The sequence below is a fragment of the Ipomoea nil genome, unplaced genomic scaffold (assembly GCF_001879475.1).
Source record: "Ipomoea nil cultivar Tokyo-kokei standard unplaced genomic scaffold, Asagao_1.1 scaffold0178, whole genome shotgun sequence".
Classification (NCBI taxonomy): Eukaryota; Viridiplantae; Streptophyta; class Magnoliopsida; order Solanales; family Convolvulaceae; genus Ipomoea; species Ipomoea nil.
In genome coordinates this window covers 111,110-131,498 of record NW_017616606.1, presented here as the reverse complement: position 1 = coordinate 131,498, position 20,389 = coordinate 111,110, and the positions used below count along the sequence as shown (strand labels likewise).

At 38.7% G+C, this 20,389-nt stretch overlaps 1 protein-coding gene and 1 long non-coding RNA gene across 3 annotated transcripts; both read left to right on the top strand.

Moving 5' to 3' along the window:
• Positions 1-309: 309 nt before the first annotated feature.
• LOC109178655 lies at positions 310-18,635 on the top strand. The gene is made up of 3 exons (XR_002053745.1): positions 310-320; positions 7,919-7,921; positions 18,572-18,635. It is a non-coding gene; the product is annotated as an uncharacterized LOC109178655 (long non-coding RNA).
• On the top strand, positions 13,484-18,562 carry LOC109178631 (trihelix transcription factor GT-4-like). Of its 2 annotated transcripts, none has more exons than XM_019328178.1 (5): positions 13,484-14,218; positions 15,601-15,639; positions 16,105-16,236; positions 17,346-17,570; positions 18,121-18,562. In XM_019328178.1, the coding sequence occupies exons 1-5, from the start codon at positions 13,600-13,602 to the stop codon at positions 18,282-18,284; spliced, it is 1,179 nt and encodes a 392-aa protein (XP_019183723.1). In that variant the 5' UTR covers positions 13,484-13,599; the 3' UTR covers positions 18,285-18,562. The 2 variants fall into 2 exon arrangements, with proteins under 2 accessions (XP_019183723.1, XP_019183716.1); XM_019328171.1 differs by having other exon boundaries at positions 13,487-14,218; positions 18,085-18,562.
• Positions 18,636-20,389: the final 1,754 nt, after the last annotated feature.

Genomic DNA, 20,389 nt, shown 5'->3' with positions numbered 1-20,389 from the left:
TAGATTTTGTAGAGCATGGGTTACCTCTTGTAGACAAAAACCTTCACCTAACACCTCACCAAGCTCCTAACAAAGCTCACCTTCCAAACCCACTTCAAGAACACACCAAAAGATCATAAAGATTTTATCTTTAAGAAAAGACACCTTAGAAAACACTAAAAACACAAGATGAACATGGATCTTACCCTCCTAGATGCCCAAATGTATGAAAGGTAGAATCTTGGAGACAACTCTTGAAGTCTTGGCAAAGCTTCAACTTGGCTTGGAAGAAAAGCTATCTACCTTTTTAGAGAGAAGGTGGAGCTAGAATTTTGGAAAGTGTAAGGAGAGAAATGAGGGTGTTCTTACTAGGTTAGCTAACAATACTAACACAAAGTGAAAGGTCAAGAATACCCTTACTAACATGAAGAGGTGTAAGGAAACAAGGGAACTCCTTACAAAGCTCAAGGTACAACTTTGACTTTGGGGTTGACTAGTCAATTACTAGTCCCCGACTATTGAATTTTCAGGATTTTAGGAATTAAATTACCAATTGAAATTGGATTAATTATTTAATTAATCCCTTAATTGAATTTGGATTTCGGGGTGACACAATGGGGGTGGGGGGGCATGGGATTCTAATTCCTTGAAAATGATGGAATTTTAATTTCGCGGAATAGCAATTCTCTCCAACCAAACGAATGAATTACTTACCTTCAGAATTATGTGGGAAGTAGGTGGGAATGGAATTGTAATTCCCCCCAACCAAAACGTCATGTAAGTTTCTAATCAAATTTTCCTATTAAATATGTTTATAACGGTAATTACAAATATAGAATTAGGAAAAACTAGCAGAATTGATACTAGCTAATCAATTTCCTAATATAAATTTCGAGTTAATACCTAAAATTGTCCTCGACTATAGTGGTTTTTCTCAATTTCGTCCTAAACGACTTTGGTGACCTAATATAGTCCCAGACTTTTGTGTTTCGCTCAATTTAGTCCTCCGTTTGTTATTCCGTCAAATTGGTGTTAAATAAAGGGACAATTCAATAATATCAATATTGACCTCTCTTTACTTTCAACCTGCGAAGTGAGAAATCTCACTTTCTTACACGAATTACACCCAGAGTTACTCTCAGACTTACGAATCAAATTTTATATTCGCAGCTTTAGAAGTGATTCTGGGAGTAATTCGTAAAAAAAGAGGGATTTCGCACTTCACATGTCTATGAATAAAGAGATGCCAATATTAAAATTACTGAATTGTCCATTTATTTAACAACAAATGGACGGAATAACAAATGGGGAACTAAATTGAGCAAAAACACAAAACTCTGGGACGAAATCGAGTAAAAACACAAAACTCTGGGACTACATTAAGTCACCAAAGTCGTTTATGACAAAATTGAGAAAACCCACTATAGTCGAAGACGATTTTGGGTGTTAACTCTATAAATTTCCTATCATATTTTAATTAATTGATACTTTCCTAATATATCTTATCTAAAAGGCTTCTACCCCTTTTTTTTATAATACTTATCCATATGTTAAGTCGTTTATTATGGTAATCTATATAGTTAATTACCATATACAATTTACCAATCATATACTATTTATTTACCATCTAAATAGCTCGTGGTAATTACCAACCATAATTAACATCTAAATTTATAATTAAACATAGAGAATTCCTCCTTACGACGATTTTATATTTTTTTTTACTTCAAATAATATCAATTACCCGTGCACTTCCTTAAAATTGTGGCAGTTAACTTTTCGATGCATTATACTTTTTGAGTACTAATGACTCTGTTACAATGTAGTATCTGTTCATAACTACTTTCTCAACCTACTGAAGTACAAAGAGTACACTGAGGATCAAAATCATGACCTCCCATTTGGAAGAGCCACTGTGTGTCACTAGATTACACGGTCATTGCCACAAACATTATACTTTTATTAAATTGTTTTTTTAATACTTGACGTAATATAGATTTTATCTAATCAAATAAAGAAATTAATGGTACACATTACTGACATAATTAAAGGAAATTAAACATACATATATTACGGACATAATTAAAGGAAATTAAACATACACATATTACGTCCATAATTAAACGAAATTAAACATACGCATATTATTTTATTAAGAATAATATATACTCCTTTTTTTAAAGCAACCAATGTGGTCATATTTAGAGATAAACTGAAATAAAGTCAGGATGGACAGAGTCACAATACATGGTCGTAGAATGTTCCGAAACTATTGATGCTAAAGTATGAGCTAATAAATTCTGTGATTTAGGAATAAAATTAACTGAGCAGAAATTAAATGTAGACATGCAAGCTTTGCAGCCATCAATAGCATAACCAATATACGATCTGGGCGGGGCCCCTGGTGAGGATAGATAGCACTGCAATGTATGACAATCGGTGTAAAGCTGGATGGCCTGTTCACCACGCGCTCATAGCCATGATAAAGCTTCTTTGCACGCGAACGCCTCGGCCATGAGTGGGGAGAAACAACTCGGTAAAGGGGCACTGTAACACCCCAGATTTTCCATACCAATTTAAACTTATCATGCAGATAATTCTAACCATAAAATCATACACAGCGGAAGACTAGATATGGAATATATGGAAAACGTAGAGTGCTATGTCACGCTCACTCAACAGTGAACGCACAGGCGTAAACATCTGCACAAAATCTATTATCCAAAATAAAGTCAACGACAAAAGGACTAAAGTCTAACATCGGCGCACAGGCCAAATATAACAAGGTTCACGGGGTCTAATCTAACAGTCTTTAGACCGCGCTCTCGTCTACTCGGCACCTGAAAGAAACATATAAGATATGGGACGACGCCCGGTCAGCGAATGATGCTGGTAACCCACCAATACATGTGAAATATCATATGTAGATAGTTTATATATACAAAATCATTTGTGAAACGGGATATAGTATATATCAATTTCAAAACCAAGATAGAAGTCAATCACAAGACTCTTTGCACTCTCAATAACAATAATGGAACACATCCCAAGACACCAAGAAGCAATAATAACTCACAAAGACGGCTCAAGGCATAATCTATCATCACACAGTAGATTAACACCCGACATGCATAAAACAAGAGAATAAAGACACAACCATTGGCAACACATGCCTTCGCGACATCACTCATCACGAATAGAGAAACACACAACAACGGCTACACAAGCCTTCGTGACATCACCCATCACGAATTGATATGCCTTCCTTATGCCCAGTTCCAACCTTATGGCTACCCCCGACCTTATATCTAGTTCCAACCTTTACCTCCAGGACCCCTGTACACCAAGTCCAACCTTATTCCCCCGAGGACCATCGTCCCCTCCCCGACAATCTCCAACAATACCACCCGATTTCATAATACACGAGGTACCGATCACACACGACACACATGCCTTGGTAACACATGTTACCCTTTAACAAATACGTGAACCTTACACACAGGTCACAAACTCAATAATCGCGTCATGGCCACCACGAGGACCACTGCCGTACCTTGGTGACTAATGTCCCATACCATTAATCGTACAATCCAAGTACAACCACACACACCACACCACAACAGGAATCAATCAACAGATCACAACGAAGATATGAAACCATACTCGATCAAGGAATGGATCACAATCCAACAACAACGATGATTAACACAAGTCATCATCCACAATAGGAAAGTACAAACAACACACATGCTAGCATTTAAACACCGCACTAGCATGCTTATCAAACGGGTAAACCAAACATAGTTCCGAAGAACACACAAGACTCATCACTGTTCAACGAATCACAATGTTGTACACTTAGCACGATTCAAGACACCAAAACCTACATGGAATCCTACCATATAGTTCTAGACATACGAAACATCAAGAAGACGCTCAAATAGTTCCACAAAAGAACATCGGGAAGTCAAAAGACCAAAAGCCGAGTCAAAAAAATCACGGGGAACAAATCCCCCAACAACCGCATAACGTCCCCCGCGGGTGGGGACACGGGTGGACCACCGCCCGTGGTTCCACCCGTGGGAACCCTTTGTCCCACGAGTGTGTACCCCGCGGGTGGGGCGGCGGGTGGAGCTCTACCCGTCGTTCCGCGCGCGGGTACATACCTGCACAACAAATAATCCCTTCGGGGATTTTCAACACCAAGCTCAAATTCAAGTAGAAAACATGCCAAATCTCACCAAATACAACAAAATGACTTGAATCAAAGGAATAGCCAAGCAATGGCATACAAGAACCCTAAACACAAGCTCTAGATATGCATTTTCACAAGACAATGCATAAACACTCACATTTCATAGCAAAACACATGTAGAATCCAAGAAATCATCATATAGGTAGACAAAATAGATTTTGTAAAGCATGGGTTACCTCTTGTAGACAAAAACCTTCACTTAACACTTCACCAAGCTCCTAATAAGGTTTACCTTCCACACCCACTTCAAGAACACACCAAAAGATCATAAAGATTCTATCTTTAAGGAAAGACACCTCAAAGGTAGGAAAGGTGGAATCTTGGAGACAAACTTTGAGGATTTGGTAAAGCTCTAACTTGGCTTGGAAGAAAAGCTATCTAACTTTTAGAGAGAAGGAGGAGCTCAAGTTTGGAAAGTGTAAGGGAAAGAATGAGGGGTGTCTTCTAGGTTAGCTTGCATTACTAACATAAGGTGAAATTTCTTGATTACCCTTACTAAAATGAAGAGGTGTAAGGGAACAAGGGAACTACTCTCAAAGCTTTAAGTACTTGACTTTAAGTACAAGGAACAAGGGAACACTTGACTTTGGGTTGACTAGTCAATTACTAGTCCCCGACTATTGAATTTTCAGGAATTTAAGGAATTAAATTCCAAATTGGATTAGGATTAGTTACTAAATTAATCTCTTAATTGAATTTGGATTACGGGGTGTCACATCCTCTCCCCCTTCAAGAAGCTTCGTCCCTGAAGCTTGGGTACAACGAATTAATACAAACGATGAAATAAAGCAACCATGTGACAAGAGTGTCAAGAACATCCTTATTTGGTCAAAACTCAAAGGGTTGAAAAGGTACCAAAAACGAGCAAGAAGTCATGTCATTCAGAAGTTGAAAGAAATAATCAACGGAGATAATGAGCATATCAAACTCTAAACCAACCACAACCACTAACTTCTAACCACAACTAAGGATCTAAACAACTAGCTCCTAAAGCAAGACACAAAACTAACCACACAACAAAACTAGCAAGCAAGAACAAACACACAAGGCAGGCATTAACCAACTAGCAAGCGGCAACACCTACCAATATAAAGGTAGCAACAAGCAAAGGAAGGAAGACGAGATTGCCACAACTCCACCCTAGAAGGACTCGCTTTCCGACTCCTCGGACTCTTCATCAGACTCTTCGTCGGCTCTTCCTTGGCTAGAACAGGTCTCAAGCTGGTCCAACCTCTGGTTAACTGCGACGGGCGGCGTCTTCATAAAAGTGAAGCAACTAAACGAACTAGCCAAACTACAAGCTAACAACCACGGCAAACAAGAGAGAACGACTAAACGCACCACTAAGCAAACAACTACCAACGAACCTACTAACAAAACAAGCAAGGGACACAACAAGGTTCCACAACGAAAACGGTCAGCTTGCGAAACGAATGACAAAGCTTAAGAGATGGGTTGCAAACGAGGTTTTGAGCAACAAAGGTATTCGCCACTAACCAAAGTTAGAGAAAATAAGGGTTTAAAGTAAGGTAGTAAGATTGATAGGCTTGGTCACAACGAATTTCAACACCAAAACCGTCGGTTAACAAAACGAGAGACAAGACTTAGAGATAGGTTGAGGGTTCACAATGGTAAGACAAGAAAGAAAGATAAGGTGATAGATAAACGATTTACCGGAAGGGAAAGCTAACTTCACACCGAGCCTAACTCCTGCTCAAAACTAGCCAACGATCAACTCAAAACGAGACGGCTCAGCTAAGGAACAAGCCACAAACAGAAACTGACACCACAAGAACCCTAAACTAGATCACTCGGGATCACAGAACCAGGGTTGCATCTTCAACTGATCTCTGCTGGCTTCTTCAACCAAAGGAAACAAGGTACTCCCACTACTTAACTTGAGCTCGACATCTGCGTGAACTTGATCCGTCACTTCTGACAAAAGCTTCAACTGCTAGATCAAAAACACGAGTTGGATGTCCTTCTCTCCGGCTCTAGGGTGAACTTGATGCAGGCTACCGACTTAACACTTGCATTAGCACACCACTTCCAGCTCTCTACAAAGCAACGCTTGAAACTTCAAAACTTCGGTCCGGATGAAAGGTTCAGAACAGGAACGGTAACAAAAGAGAAAGGTAACTTAAGGGAAAGAAGGCTCACAAGAAGAGATGCGGTTCAATGGTAAGGATTAGAGTGAACGGTTTTAGGGTTTGAAAACTCGAAGATCTCATTGGTTAAGAAGAGAGAAAAGATGAACAGGGCTACAACTTAGGAAGTAAGGAATCAAAACGAGGTTTTAGGGAGTTGAAAGAATTTCCTCACGGAGGGTATCCGATTTAAAACTCAAGGATAGCGTTGATTATGAAGGGAATCAAGATTTTCAAAGTCGCAACTTAGGAAAGATGATGTCGTAACCTTGAACAGAGTCAAATCGAGAAGGGAACAAGAAGGGGATTTGAAAAGACATGAAGGATTTCTCGAGAAGGGCAAGGGATTTGACGAGGGTGAGAGAAGAAGATCGGCTTCACGAGGTAAAAGGGTTCACGACTTCCGGTGAAACTTCGGCTTGACGATGATAACTATGCTTGTTGAACTGAAGGCTCTCTACCTCGACTCGGACGCGGCTTAACTCTTAGACCTTGCCAGATTCCCTCATAAGCTGATGACACCGCCGCCTTGCACAAGATAGTTTGGAGGGAAAACAAGAACAAGGTTCGGAAGAAAATGATTACTTGGCAAAAAGGTGACTGGGTTTGTCTAAGGGAAAGGAAAGATTAACGAGGGTCAAGGGTAACACTCAAACAAGCTAACGCTCGAAGCTAACACACAGGAAAGGCACAAAGACGAAGGGAGGTGCAACAGAAAGGTACAAGAGCTTACTTCAACGGTTCCCACTTGCGTCTGACTCACGACTGTGGAACTTGTCTTGACGAGGTCCCGCCTTCGTACACAGGTCCGGGATGCCATTTCCACTTAGTCCATTGTTGCTTCCACTTCGATGTTCACTTCTCGACCGGGGTCTCACACTACCAGCTGGTTTTGAGTCCGCTGAAGTCTTCCTCTTAAACTTGCACTCGAAGGACCGGTGACCTTTCTTGCAACAAGAAAAGCACTCTATCGGTTTCCCATGACAGACGACGCCGGGGTAGTCACTTCCACACTTCTTACAAACGGAGCGCCTTCCCTTAGCCTTGATCTTTCGGATTGGTTTGGGAGCCTTACCTCTCTTAGAGTCGTCTCTTTGCAGACTTCCTATTGATTCAGCACCAAAAGCCATCAAACTCCTAACCACAGGTGTAACACTTCTGTCAAGCTTCCTCTTACGGTTCTCCCGGATTCCTTTTTGAACTTGTTGTACTCGGTAGAGGTCGGCTGCACAAAGGTAGGCCTCCTTGACTTGAGCAGGATAGAACCGCTTACGTAACTTAACCTTCAGGTCCTCCCAACTAAACTCCGGATCTTGACTATAGATAGGCCTTTCAAGCATCCACCACGAGTCCGCTTCTTGCCGAAGGTAGAACGTAGCCAACTCCACCTTGCGATTCTCCGGGCACACCACAACTTCGAAGATCTTGACAAACATCCGGATCCACTCGTCCAGCACTGCGGAATCTTCTTCACTGGCGAGATCGGGGGACGGAGACTTGCGACTTGGTGTACTGTGTCCCGACTCCCATTCTGAAGAGGGTGGTTGTTGAGGAGGGCGTTGCTACGCATCTGGGTGACCTGTGTCAAATGATGAAGGCTTTGAGCTAACTGTTCACTGGTGACTGCTTCTGAAGACCTTGCACGACGTCTCGATGGTGCCATCCTCGACTTCTACAGCAACAGTGCGATAACGGGAGGAAACTTAGGACCCGCACCATTACCTGGTGCCTTAACTAAAGAGAACCAAAGCTAAAAGGAAAACAAAGCACAGAAAATGACACAAGAACTCACAACCTCACCGCGCGTCTTAATGTCCTAAGTCCTAAACACTTAGATTCTTACAGTCCCTTAGGGTCTCAAACCACACTTAACCACTTAGAAGTCTAGACTCTATCATCCTAGGCTCAAACCTAGGCTCTAATACCAACTGTAACACCCCAGATTTTCCATACCAATTTGAACTAGATATGGAATATATGGAAAACGTAGAGTGCTATGTCACGCTCACTCAACAGTGAACGCACAGGCGTAAACATCTGCACAAAATCCATTATCCAAAATAAAGTCAAGGACAAAAGGACTAAAGTCTAACATCGGCGCACAGGCCAAACATAACAAGGTTCACGGGGTCTAATCTAACAGTCTTTAAACCGCGCTCTCGTCTACTCGGCACCTGAAAGAAACATATAAGATATGGGACGACGCCCGGTCAGCGAATGATGCTGGTAACCCACCAATACATGTGAAATATCATATGTAGATAGTTTATATATACAAAATCATTTGTGAAACGGGATATAGTATATATCAATTTCAAAACCAAGATAGAAGTCAATCACAAGACTCTTTGCACTCTCAATAACAATAAGGGAACACATCCCAAGACACCAAGAAGCAATAATAACTCACAAACACGGCTCAAGACATAATCTACCATCACACAGTAGATTAACACCCGACATGCATAAAACAAGAGAATAAAGACAAAACCATTGGCAACACATGCCTTCGCGACATCACTCGTCACGAATAGAGAAACACACAACAACGGCTACACAAACCTTCGTGACATCACCCATCACGAATTGATATGCCTTCCTTATGCCTGGTTCCAACCTTATGGCTACCCCCGACCTTATATCTAGTTCCAACCTTTACCTCCAGGACCCCTGTACACCAAGTCTAACCTTATTCCCCCGAGGACCGTCGTCCCCTCTCCGACAATCTCCAACAATACCACCCGATTTCATAATACACGAGGTACCGATCACACACGGCACACATGCCTTGGTAACATATGTTACCCTTTAACAAATACGTGAACCTTACACACAGGTCACAAACTCCATAATCGCGTCATGACCACCATGAGGACCACTACCATACCTTGGTGACTAATGTCCCATACCATTAATCGTGCAATCCAGGTACAGCCACACACACCACACCACAACAGGAATCAATCAACGGATCACAACGAAGATATGAAACCATACTCGATCAAGGAATGGATCACAATCCAACAACAACGATGATTAAAACAAGTCATCATCCCTAATAGGAAAGTACAAAGAACACACATGCTAGCATTTAAACATCGAACTAGCATGCTTATCAAATGGGTATACCAAACAGTTCCGAAGAACACACAAGACTCATCACAGTTCAACGAATCACAATGTTGAACACTTAGCACGATTCAAGACACCAAAACCTACATGGAATCCTACCATATAGTTCTAGACATACGAAACATCAAGAAGACGCTCAAATAGTTCCACAAAAGAACATCAGAAAGTCAAAAGACCAAATACCGAGTCAAAAGAATCACGGGGAACAAATCCCCCAACAACCACATAACGTTCCCCGCGGGTGGGGCCACAGGTGGACCATCGCCCATGGTTCCACCAGCGGGAACCCTTTGTCCCACGAGTGTGTACCCCGCAGGTGGGGCGGCAGGTGGAGCTCTACCCGTCGTTCCGCCCGCGGGTACATACCTGCACAACAAATAATCCCTTCGGGGATTTTCAACACCAAGCTCAAATTCAAGTTGAAAACATGCCAAATCTCACCAAATACAACAAAATGACTTGAATCAAAGGGATAGCCAAGCAATGGCATACAAGAACCCTAAACACAAGCTCTAGATATGCATTTTCACAAGACAATGCATAAACACTCACATTTCATAGCAAAACACATGTAGAATCCAAGAAATCATCATATAGGTAGACAAAATAGATTTTGTAGAACATGGGTTACCTCTTGTAGACAAAAACCTTCACTTAACACTTCACCAAGCTTCTAATAAGGTTTACCTTCCACACCCACTTCAAGAACACACCAAAAGATCATAAAGATTCTATCTTTAAGGAAAGACACCTTAGAAAACACTAAAACACACAATATAAACATAGATCTTACCATCCTAAATGCTCAAAGGTAGGAAATGTGGAATCTCGGAGACAAACTTTGAGGATTTGGTAAAGCTCCAACTTGGCTTGGAAGAAAAGCTATCTAACTTTTAGAGAGAAGCAGGAGTTCAAGTTTGGAAAGTGTAAGGGAAAGAATGAGGGGTGTCTTCTAGGTTAGCTTGCATTACTAACATAAGGTGAAATTTCTTGATTACCCTTACTAAAATGGAGAGGTGTAAGGGAACATGGGAACTACTCTCAAAGCTTTAGGTACAACACTTGACTTTGGGTTGACTAGTCAATTACTAGTCCCCGACTATTGAATTTTCAGGAATTTAAGAAATTAAATTCCAAATTGGATTAGGATTAGTTACTCAATTAATCTCTTAATTGAATTTGGATTACGGGGTGTCACAGGCACTGTACGCGCGATGTATCCTTCGTCAGCGTCGAGTAATACTGCACCTACCGTGGCTGGGTTGATGGCGTGATAATAACTGGCATCTACGTAACACTTCCTTGGCCGTATGCCAGCAGTGTCCACCGTAGTAGCAGGCTCCAGCAGTGGAGGCAGGGACGTTCCGGCAGTGGCGGCAGCAGCAGTGTTGCCGGCAGCATTCCGGTAGGCAGTTTATTTAATTAACAAAATGCCTTCTGTTGTATTAAATAATCTCAGTCCACACTTTAAAGTGCATAATTCCAATCCCTCCTATTCTTTTCTCCGTGTCTTTGGGTGTTTGTGTTATCCATATCTCAGGCCATATAATCGACATAAATTCTCGTTCCGGTCCACTCCATGTGTTTTCCTAGGTTATCCTGAGTCGTTTCGGGGTTATAGATGCATGGACTTACAGACTAACAAGATTTATGTGTGCATGCATGTAAGGTTTGATGAAATAGTTTATCCGTTTGCTACTAAAAATATTGTGCAGCCATCTCCATCTGAGAAATTCTATCCGTGGGCTGAGTCGGTTCTTCATCCCACTGCGATTTTGCCGCCACTTGATCCTGTTGCCGTCCCACCCACTACCGCCGGCAGTGATTCGGACTCATCTCCACCACCGCCTACTGCTGCCGCCGGTCCATCTACCTCGCCGAACCGTGAGCTACCTGTTGAGGTCGTCCAGCCCGTCAAACGCCCACGTGGGCGTCCTCGCGGGAAATCAATCAAGTCTACAGTTCGGACCCATGAGATGCACACTCGGAGTCAGTCTCGGGCTTCACCTTCTATTTTAACAGTTCAGGTTTGTCCTTCGGATCCCACTTGTTACACACAGGTTGTTAAACATTCAGAATGATGAGAGGCTATGGATCAAAAATTTAATGCCCTACTACAAAATCAGACTTGACAACTTGTGCCATCTCAGTCAGATATGAACATCATTAGGTGTAAATGGATTTTTTCGTACAAAATGGAAAACTGATGGTTCCATTGAGAGGCATAAGGAAAGCTGATGGTTCCATGAAATTAAAATACACTTTGCCTCATCAAAATCTATAACATATATCACTAACATACACTAAAAGTAATATGAGAACAATAGTTCTGATAAAATACTGATTACTGTAATTTTTTTTAATCTTATCCCAACAAAATTCATTGTTATTCATTACAAACACTCAAACTGTATTTAAATCCTATTAGAAGAAAATCATAGATAAACAAATCATGTGCGGAAAAAAAAAATTAAACTAATAATTTAAAACTGTGAGACAATTTAAAAGAATTAACTTAAAATTATTTCATAACATTCTGTTTAGCAACACTTACTTCCATGTGAAAGATCCCTAAGCTTTAAAATTACACAGCATTGGTCTCTGAAATGGAAAGTTAAAATAATCTTAAGTACCACAATTGCGAAACCAATATTTGTTCATGGTCATCACAAAATAATTGTACTTCTAATATTAATGTAATTTACAAAGAGATTTTTAATAATTTGTAATTTAATATTTTTTTCAATAATATTATCTTTTTATTGTAGAATAACATAGTATTTTCATTAATATAATAGTACCACTAACAAACACTAATGGCCCGTTTGGTTTACGGAATAGGCTGAGAATAGCATAACATTTCTAGTAATGGACCTATTCCTTTGTTTGGTAACATTTTCTATTATCAGGAATAATATTCCTAGTAATAGCTTATTCCCCCAAATAAGGTAATAGCTATTCCATAATCAATATTTTTTTTCATAATAATAATAATAATAATAATAATAATAATAATAATAATAATATTATTATTATTATTATTATTATTATTATTATTATTATTATTATTATTATTATTATTATATTTTGTATAAGGGTAATTATTCTTTTAAACATATATTCCATTTCTATTCATTTAACCAACCATTGAAATAAAGTCTATTCCTTCAGCGAACCAAACAATAGAATACAATTCATGTTTTATTCCTTACCTATTCCATTCCTTAGGGAATAGCATTCCTACTCCATTCCTTATGGAATAGCATTCCTATTCCTTCTAAATTCATTCCGTAAACCAAATGTGATGTAAAAGTAATATGAAACAAAAAATAAAGTAAAAAATATTTTTAAAAAATAAACAAAAAAATAAGAATTGATTTGACTAATGAACAATATCTAAGAATCACTAAGTCACTAACATACAAAAGTAATAGTCCTATTTGGTAAAATAGTTAGCTTATAAGTTAATTTTGGCTTATTTGATCACTATTAGTTTTTTGATTTGGTTAAAAAAAATCAATATAAGTATTTGTTTAATTAGTTTTTTGTAACTCCAAAATGCTAAAATTCAAAAAGCTATGGAATGCAATTTTTTCAATTAGTTTTTTGAGAAAAGCAATTATACCAAATAACTATCAGCTAATAGCTAATTTACCAAACACCTTTCTACAATCAGCTAATGTTATCAACTACTTATACCCTCTAATTAACCTAATCAGCTAACAGTTATCAGTTATCAGCTAACAACCATTTACCAAACAGGGCCAATATGAAATACAAAAAAATAAAGTAAAAAATATTTTTAAAAAATAAACAAAAAATAAGAATTGATTTGACTAATAAATTATAAATAGGAGAACTAAAATGCATAGAAGAAGTATATATAAGTATTTAGGAAGCAATAAATATAGAAGAATAAAGCATTGTGGGGGAAACTATAATTTACTCAATCTAATGGGGTTTCAAAGTAAATTATCCTCCCCTCAGGCCTTGACAGGAATGAAGAAAATAGATCAGTCTATCCCCTCTCGGCTCTCTCTCTCCGGCATCTAGTCCAGTCCAGTGCACACAAAGCAAGCTAAAGCTATGTACATGTCCGAGAAACCTCAACCCATCGACTTCTACAAAGCGGAGGCCTCCGCTTCCGCTGCCGCCGATCACCACCATCACCACCACCACCACCAGAGCCGCGAAATAATCATGGAAGTCGCCGCCGCTAATGCACCGCTCCCACCTCACCACCGCCAGCCACTTCTCCTGCCTGGGGGTGGTAACGGCGGCGACGCCAATAGTAGCGGCGGGGAGGACAACACCGCCATCAACCCCTCACCCGACTTGAGGGCTCCTAAGAAACGGGCGGAGACATGGGTTCAAGAGGAGACGCTGGCACTGATCAGTCTCCGGAGAGAAATTGACTGTCTCTTCAACACCTCTAAATCTAACAAGCACCTTTGGGATCGAATCTCCATGAAGATGAGGGAGAAGGGTTTCGATCGTTCGCCCACCATGTGCACTGATAAGTGGAGGAACTTGCTCAAAGAATTCAAGAAGGCTAAGCAGAACCAGGATAGAAATGGGTCTGCTAAGATGTCTTACTACAAAGAGATTGAGGATATTCTCAACGAGAGAAACAAGAATGGCAGTGGTGGACACAAGAGCCCTTCTGCTCCCAAAGTTGATTCCTTTATGCATTTCTCCGAAAAGGGTATACTTATACTGTTGTTGGTTTTTACTCGTTACTGCTGTTTTTCCCTATGTTTGATGATATATTTGATTAGCCAGTGTTTAAAAAAAGCATTTGCTTTTAAATTAGCTTGATTGGATATGCTAGAAATGAATATTGAAGTAAGTAGTTTAGTTAATTGAACTCGAGCGCCATACATTTCTGATGTCCTTAGATGAGAGTATGTGGCATTAGTATGTATCTTAGACTAGGATCAATGTGCTTAAGCCTTAACCCACATGAAAAAGCATGATGAGCTTTCAGTTGTGTTCAATTTCAGTTTTCAGTGTTGTTTGGCTGTAGAGGTTGCTGCTTCATTTCACAAGAAATTGGGGAATTAGAGGGTTTGCCTATGTTCGTGGCATTTTATAGATGCCATTTGCTTAAATTTGGGTGATTGTATGACTTTAAGTACTGGAATCTTGATTTTTAATACACAGTGGATAAACTTTGAAGGTTGAGTTAATTGAGGTAAAGTGTTCTTAAGCTACTAAGTATTAGACCAGAAACATTAATGATATGGCATTTCTGGTGTTCCTGTTTGATGAAACTGTTTGGTGAAGTGGTGGAAAGTGATATAGATTTGTTCTCTTTATTGAGTTTTCATAAATATTAGTGATGTGATGTTGTCATTCCCACACAAATACACTGTAAAGGTTTTCTTTAACTGGCATCTAACTTTGACTCATGCTCTCTCACCAAAGAAGAAAATGCACTCGCTACCTAAATCTCTTAATCTTAGTACTTCTTAATTGCCTCCTGCTGGTTCTGCAATAGATTATTCTATTCTTCTGTGCACCCTCCTTGTGCCTGTAGTTCCTAGTGTCAGAAGAACATTGATTTACATTACATTTTCACCAAAAAGTATTACTCGTCTCATGTGAGATAGCCTCACTCAAGACCAACTAATGTTAATATTATATTTGGTGCCTCCGAGGCACAGCTCAATTGGTCAACCAACTCAAAATAAGTTCATAAGCTTTGCTTTGTTAGCAGTCATAGAGTGGAAGGTTCGAATCCTATCAAGGACCAAAAAAAGGGAGAGTATGGATTTGGCCTTGTTGTGGGCACTAGTGTACAAACATTTGGGGGCTTGTAGGTAGTAGGCCATTTGAGGCACATCCCGCGATTTACTCCTCCACTAGTCTCCAGGGCAAGAGTGGTGAGGGACCCTTAAGTTTGGGGTTCAAACTTTAAAAAACATTGATTTTTGTTTGGTCTGGATGTGAGTAAATCTAGAAAAGTGATTACCATTGCAATCTTTTTCTGGAAACCAATTTTTGTGTTAAAAATTTCTTAAAGATTTCTCTTTTTTATCCTGGTTTTTAAATAAAGTAACTATACAGTTTTTCACACTCATGCAGGCCTTGATGATACCAATATTACATTTGGGCCAGTTGAAGGTATGTTGACTTGCTTGCAAGCATGTTTAACTGTGTGTTTTAAGTTCTCTCTCCCTCTCAACCTCATATGTATTTTAATATAAGAAAGTGTTGAATAAATTTCATATGTATGGATGCTCAATGTTTTCTTCACCAGCCTGAACTGGCTGCTTTGGTTGCTATCACTTTTTAAACTTGGAACTGGTCATCAAAATGCCATTCTTTCCTTCCTGGCTAAACTTCTCCACACATGAAAAAGGTAATTTGACCGGTTTAATTACTGGTTAAGTTTTAAAACACTGGGCCTTACAATGTGATATATGACCTAAAATCTTCTGTCGCTTTCTCAGTGTTTGTGATGCTTCACTTGCTTGGATCAGATATGTTGTTCAATGCCCTTTTTTTGTTAAATTTCTGTCTTCAATTGTAATTTGTGAATTGCAATGTAATGACGGAACTTACGTTTTCAAATTCGTTTTCGTACAGATAGTGGCAGGCCAACTCTCAACCTTGAGCGGCGGTTAGATCATGATGGGCATCCTCTTGCCATTACCGCTGCTGATGCTGTCACCGCAAGTGGAGTGTCACCTTGGAATTGGAGGGGGACTCCTGGAAATGGTTGGGCCTTTAATTTAATTTGGAAGCTGTCATGCTCCTTTTCTATCTAAAAAATTTCACTTATCAGGCCAAAATATGGTGTAGAAACTATTCAACAATTATCTGGTGACGTAAAATTTTATGCTGCTATTTGGTAGCTTTGCAACTAAACCATAATTTCTCTTGTTTTTTCCTTTGGAGTTGAGGAGAGCGTGAGGGATTGAGGAGGATTTCCTGTCCATTTCTCCTAGTAGTCCCTTTTGTTTTGCTAAAATAGATATAACGGTGCTTTGTTTAACAAGTTAGTCAATCCTGTTCAGCAGTTCAATAAAACCTTGTAGCTTTTATAAATGTATGCTACCTTACTGTGTACCATGTCCTTCCTTTATTTTTTTTTTTGGATGACGAGGGAAACCTCACAACCCTTTCAGGTGTAGGTAAACCCCGCCTTGTGACCCTAGCCGGCAAAGGACCACAAGGAAGTAAACCAGCCTAGGTTACCATAGCTGACCGGCTCAAACCAAGGGGACAAGGATTCAAACTCATGACCTTGTGGTTACAAGTATGGATGTCTTGCCATCTTGGTTGGGGTTACCCCCTCCTTTCTTTCTTCTATGATCATGATATAGGGGGTGTTTGGTAAATGGTTGTTAGCTGATAGCTGTTAGCTGATTGGGTTAGTGGGTTTAACTTGTTGATAGCATTAGCTGATTGTAGAAAAGTGTTTGGTAAATTAGTTGTTAGCTATTAGCTGATTACATACAAAATGACTTTCTAAAAAAGTTGATCGAAAAAGCTACTTGGAGTAACTTTTTGAATTTTAGCATTTTGGAGCAATAAATTGTTACAGAAAATTAATTAATCAAACACTCATATTTGATTGTTTAACCAAGTCAAACAGCTAATAGTGGTTAAATAAGCCAAAATTGGCTGATAGGCTAACTATTTTACCAAACAGGGCCATAGTGTTTTTTTTTACCAATTTTTTCTTTTGAAAGTGGTAGTTAATTATTTTTACCACCAAATGACTAAACTATTTTACTTGTTAAGGCATTAAAGCACGTATGTTGAATATGTAGTTTCTAGTTTTATGCTTCTATTTGAAATTCTCTTACTTTTGCCCCCTGCAGGTGATCAGGGCAACGTCTTTGAGGGCAGAGTAATTTCAGTCAGGTGGGGGGATTACACAAAGAGGTTTGGTATTGATGGCAGTCCAGAGGCTATTAAAGAAGCAATTAAATCTACTTTTGGATTGAGGACAAAGCGCGCTTTCTGGCTGGAAGATGAAGACAACGTTGTTCGAGCACTTGATCGGGATATGCCTTTGGGGAACTACACTTTGCATGTTGATGAAGGTAATGTAGTAGAATTCAAATACATGGGCATGTTATCCATGTCGACACCCACACCCGCACCCTCCTCTCAGAGATTACAAACTACAAGGGGGGGTTACCCCCCAGTCTAGATGGCAAGAGATCCACACTTGTAACTACAAGGTCACAAGTTCGAATCCTTGCCCCCTTGGTTTGAGCCGGTCAGCTATGGGTAACCTAGGCTGGTTTACTTCCTTGTGGTCCTTTGCCGGCTAGGATCACAAGGTGAGGTTTACCTACACTCGAAAGGGTTGTGGGGTTTTCCTCGTCATCCAAAAAAAAAAAAAAAAAACTACAAAGGGGGAAAACAAAATGGAAACTAATAGGCAGACGGTTTTGGTTATTGTTGTAATAATAGGAAAGCGTATCCTTAATGAGGATAAGAATGGGTTTTGCTGGTATTACTATAGATTCTAAGGAATCCTGTTACCGATATTTTCTCCCTCCCCTACTCCAGTTTGCTTTAGAAACGAAATTTGGTTCATATTTGTTGTAGGTCTGACTGTAAAAATATGTCTGTATGAGGAGGCAGAAGATGTGGCATTTCCTCCTAGTGAGGAAAAGACTTTCTACAGCGAGGACGACTTCCGTGACTTCTTGTCTCGCCGTGGGTGGACGTGTTTACGAGACAATTACCGAAACATTGACAGCATGGACGAGCTTTGCCCTGGTGCCATATACCGCGGTGTGCGTTAATGGTGCCGCTCTTTGGAGATGAATGGAATTTTGAGTGTTGAAGAAAGATGATGTTTTTTTAACTGTGTATTTAGGTTTGGGTATTGGCAATTGGCAGGCATGTTGTTGCTGGCTGGTAGCAAGTTCAGTTTCAAACTCCCCCTAATGCTGTCTGTATGTATATATAAATATACACACACATAGACATAGTGTCAACTTTAATATTTTGGATATATGTAAAGTTTGTTTGTGCCCTAAATGGCTAAATGTGAATAGCCTGCAATCTTAGGCTCCGTTTGGAAATCCAGAAAATAACTTCTGAAAATGTTTTTCGGATAATGAGTCATTTTTGCAAAAAATATTTTAATTTTCGATTTTGGCTACACAACGGAAAATTGTCTTTGTGTGTTTGGTTCATTTTCCAAAAAATGAGTATGAAAGTGGTAAGAATTGTATACTTCAACATTTTAATTATTTGATATTTTTAATAAAATCTTTTTGTAAATAGCACTCATTAAGTTTTGTGGACAATTTTGAATGTCTATATATATATATATATATATATATATATATATATATATATATATATATATATATATATATATATATCACACACAAAAACAATACATTGAAAAATGACTTCCCCCCACCCCCAAAAAAAGGGAATTCATTTTTTCCCAAAACATACTTATTTTTCATTGACTACAACATCATTTTCTGTTGACCTCATTTTCCTCCTCCTTTCCAAATACTGAAAACCCTTCAGAAGTCATTTTTCAAGTTTCCAAACGCACACTTAATATTCATCTAATTAAGACCCCTATGCCCTATGGGCATTTAGGGATGATATTATTCTAGTTTTTTGGCATGCAGCATTACAAGGATGAGAAGAGAGAATTTTGGTAGGAATGTAGGATACCCGATACCACACCAAATAGATTTAGATAGGAATAATGTAAATATTGGTAAAAAAAAAAAAAAAAAAACTGTTTAAGAGCATCATCATCAATTGTCCTTTTTTGTGTGTGTGTGTGTTTTAGCAGGCCATGTATTATGAAGAGATGGAGAGAAAAATAAGGGAAAAAAGAAAAGTTAAAAATTATCATTTTTTGGCAGGCTAGTTAACCGGGAAAGAGGGAGAGAAAAATAAACAGAAAAAGAAAATGAAAATAATTAAAAGTATTCAATATTACGTGAGTAGTACACAGTAAGACTCACAAAAAATAATCTTTCCTGCAATAATTTTTCTCTTTTCTTCAACTCACACACTCTCATCCAAAAAATAAAAATAAAAATAAAAATAAAAATTGAAACCCCCTCTTGGATTGCTCTAAGTTGCAATGAGTGATTAGTGGTCATAATTTTAAAAGTATTTAACGAATAATATTATTTACAACGGCTGCTTAACAACTCGGATTTGTGGCACAATAGTAGTGTGTTTGACTCCAAATTAGAAGGTTGTGTGTTTGATTCATGTTGGGTTCAAATTCTCAAGTTTTCTTTTTGGTTGTTTTCATTTTTGTGAAAGAAAGCTTATGTGGAATTGGATGTTACGAAGTACAACTGAGCTGAAGGAAGATGTGGTTTGAAGAGAGGCGGCTGTCTACATTCAGTGTATTGGATTGACTTTGTATTTGAGACATTATATAACTTCTTATCATAGTCTTTTTATGATTTCTCTTGTATATATACCTCCAATATGTATAATTGTGATTACTGTTCATATAATACAGTTTCTCTCCGTTCTCATATAGTATCAGTTAAGCTAGGTTTTCTACTTTTTTTCTCTAATGGCTGACAGATATGTTAACTCCTCCGGACGGACCGTTTCCAATACTCATATATATATATATATATATATATATATATATATATATATATATATATATATATATATTATGTAATTCTAATTTTCTGGCTATTTTGCAATTAACAATTATTGCAATTTTGACATTCGCAATTATGAACTGCCGTATAATTTATTAATTTAAACTCTATGCAAACTGCCGTATGAAATGTAGAATTGTATTTTAATTCCTCTAATCAAATTAAAATTTAGGAATCCTAATTATACGGTATTGCTATTTAAGAGTTAGGAATTAAGAATTTTAATTGTCTTTCAATTC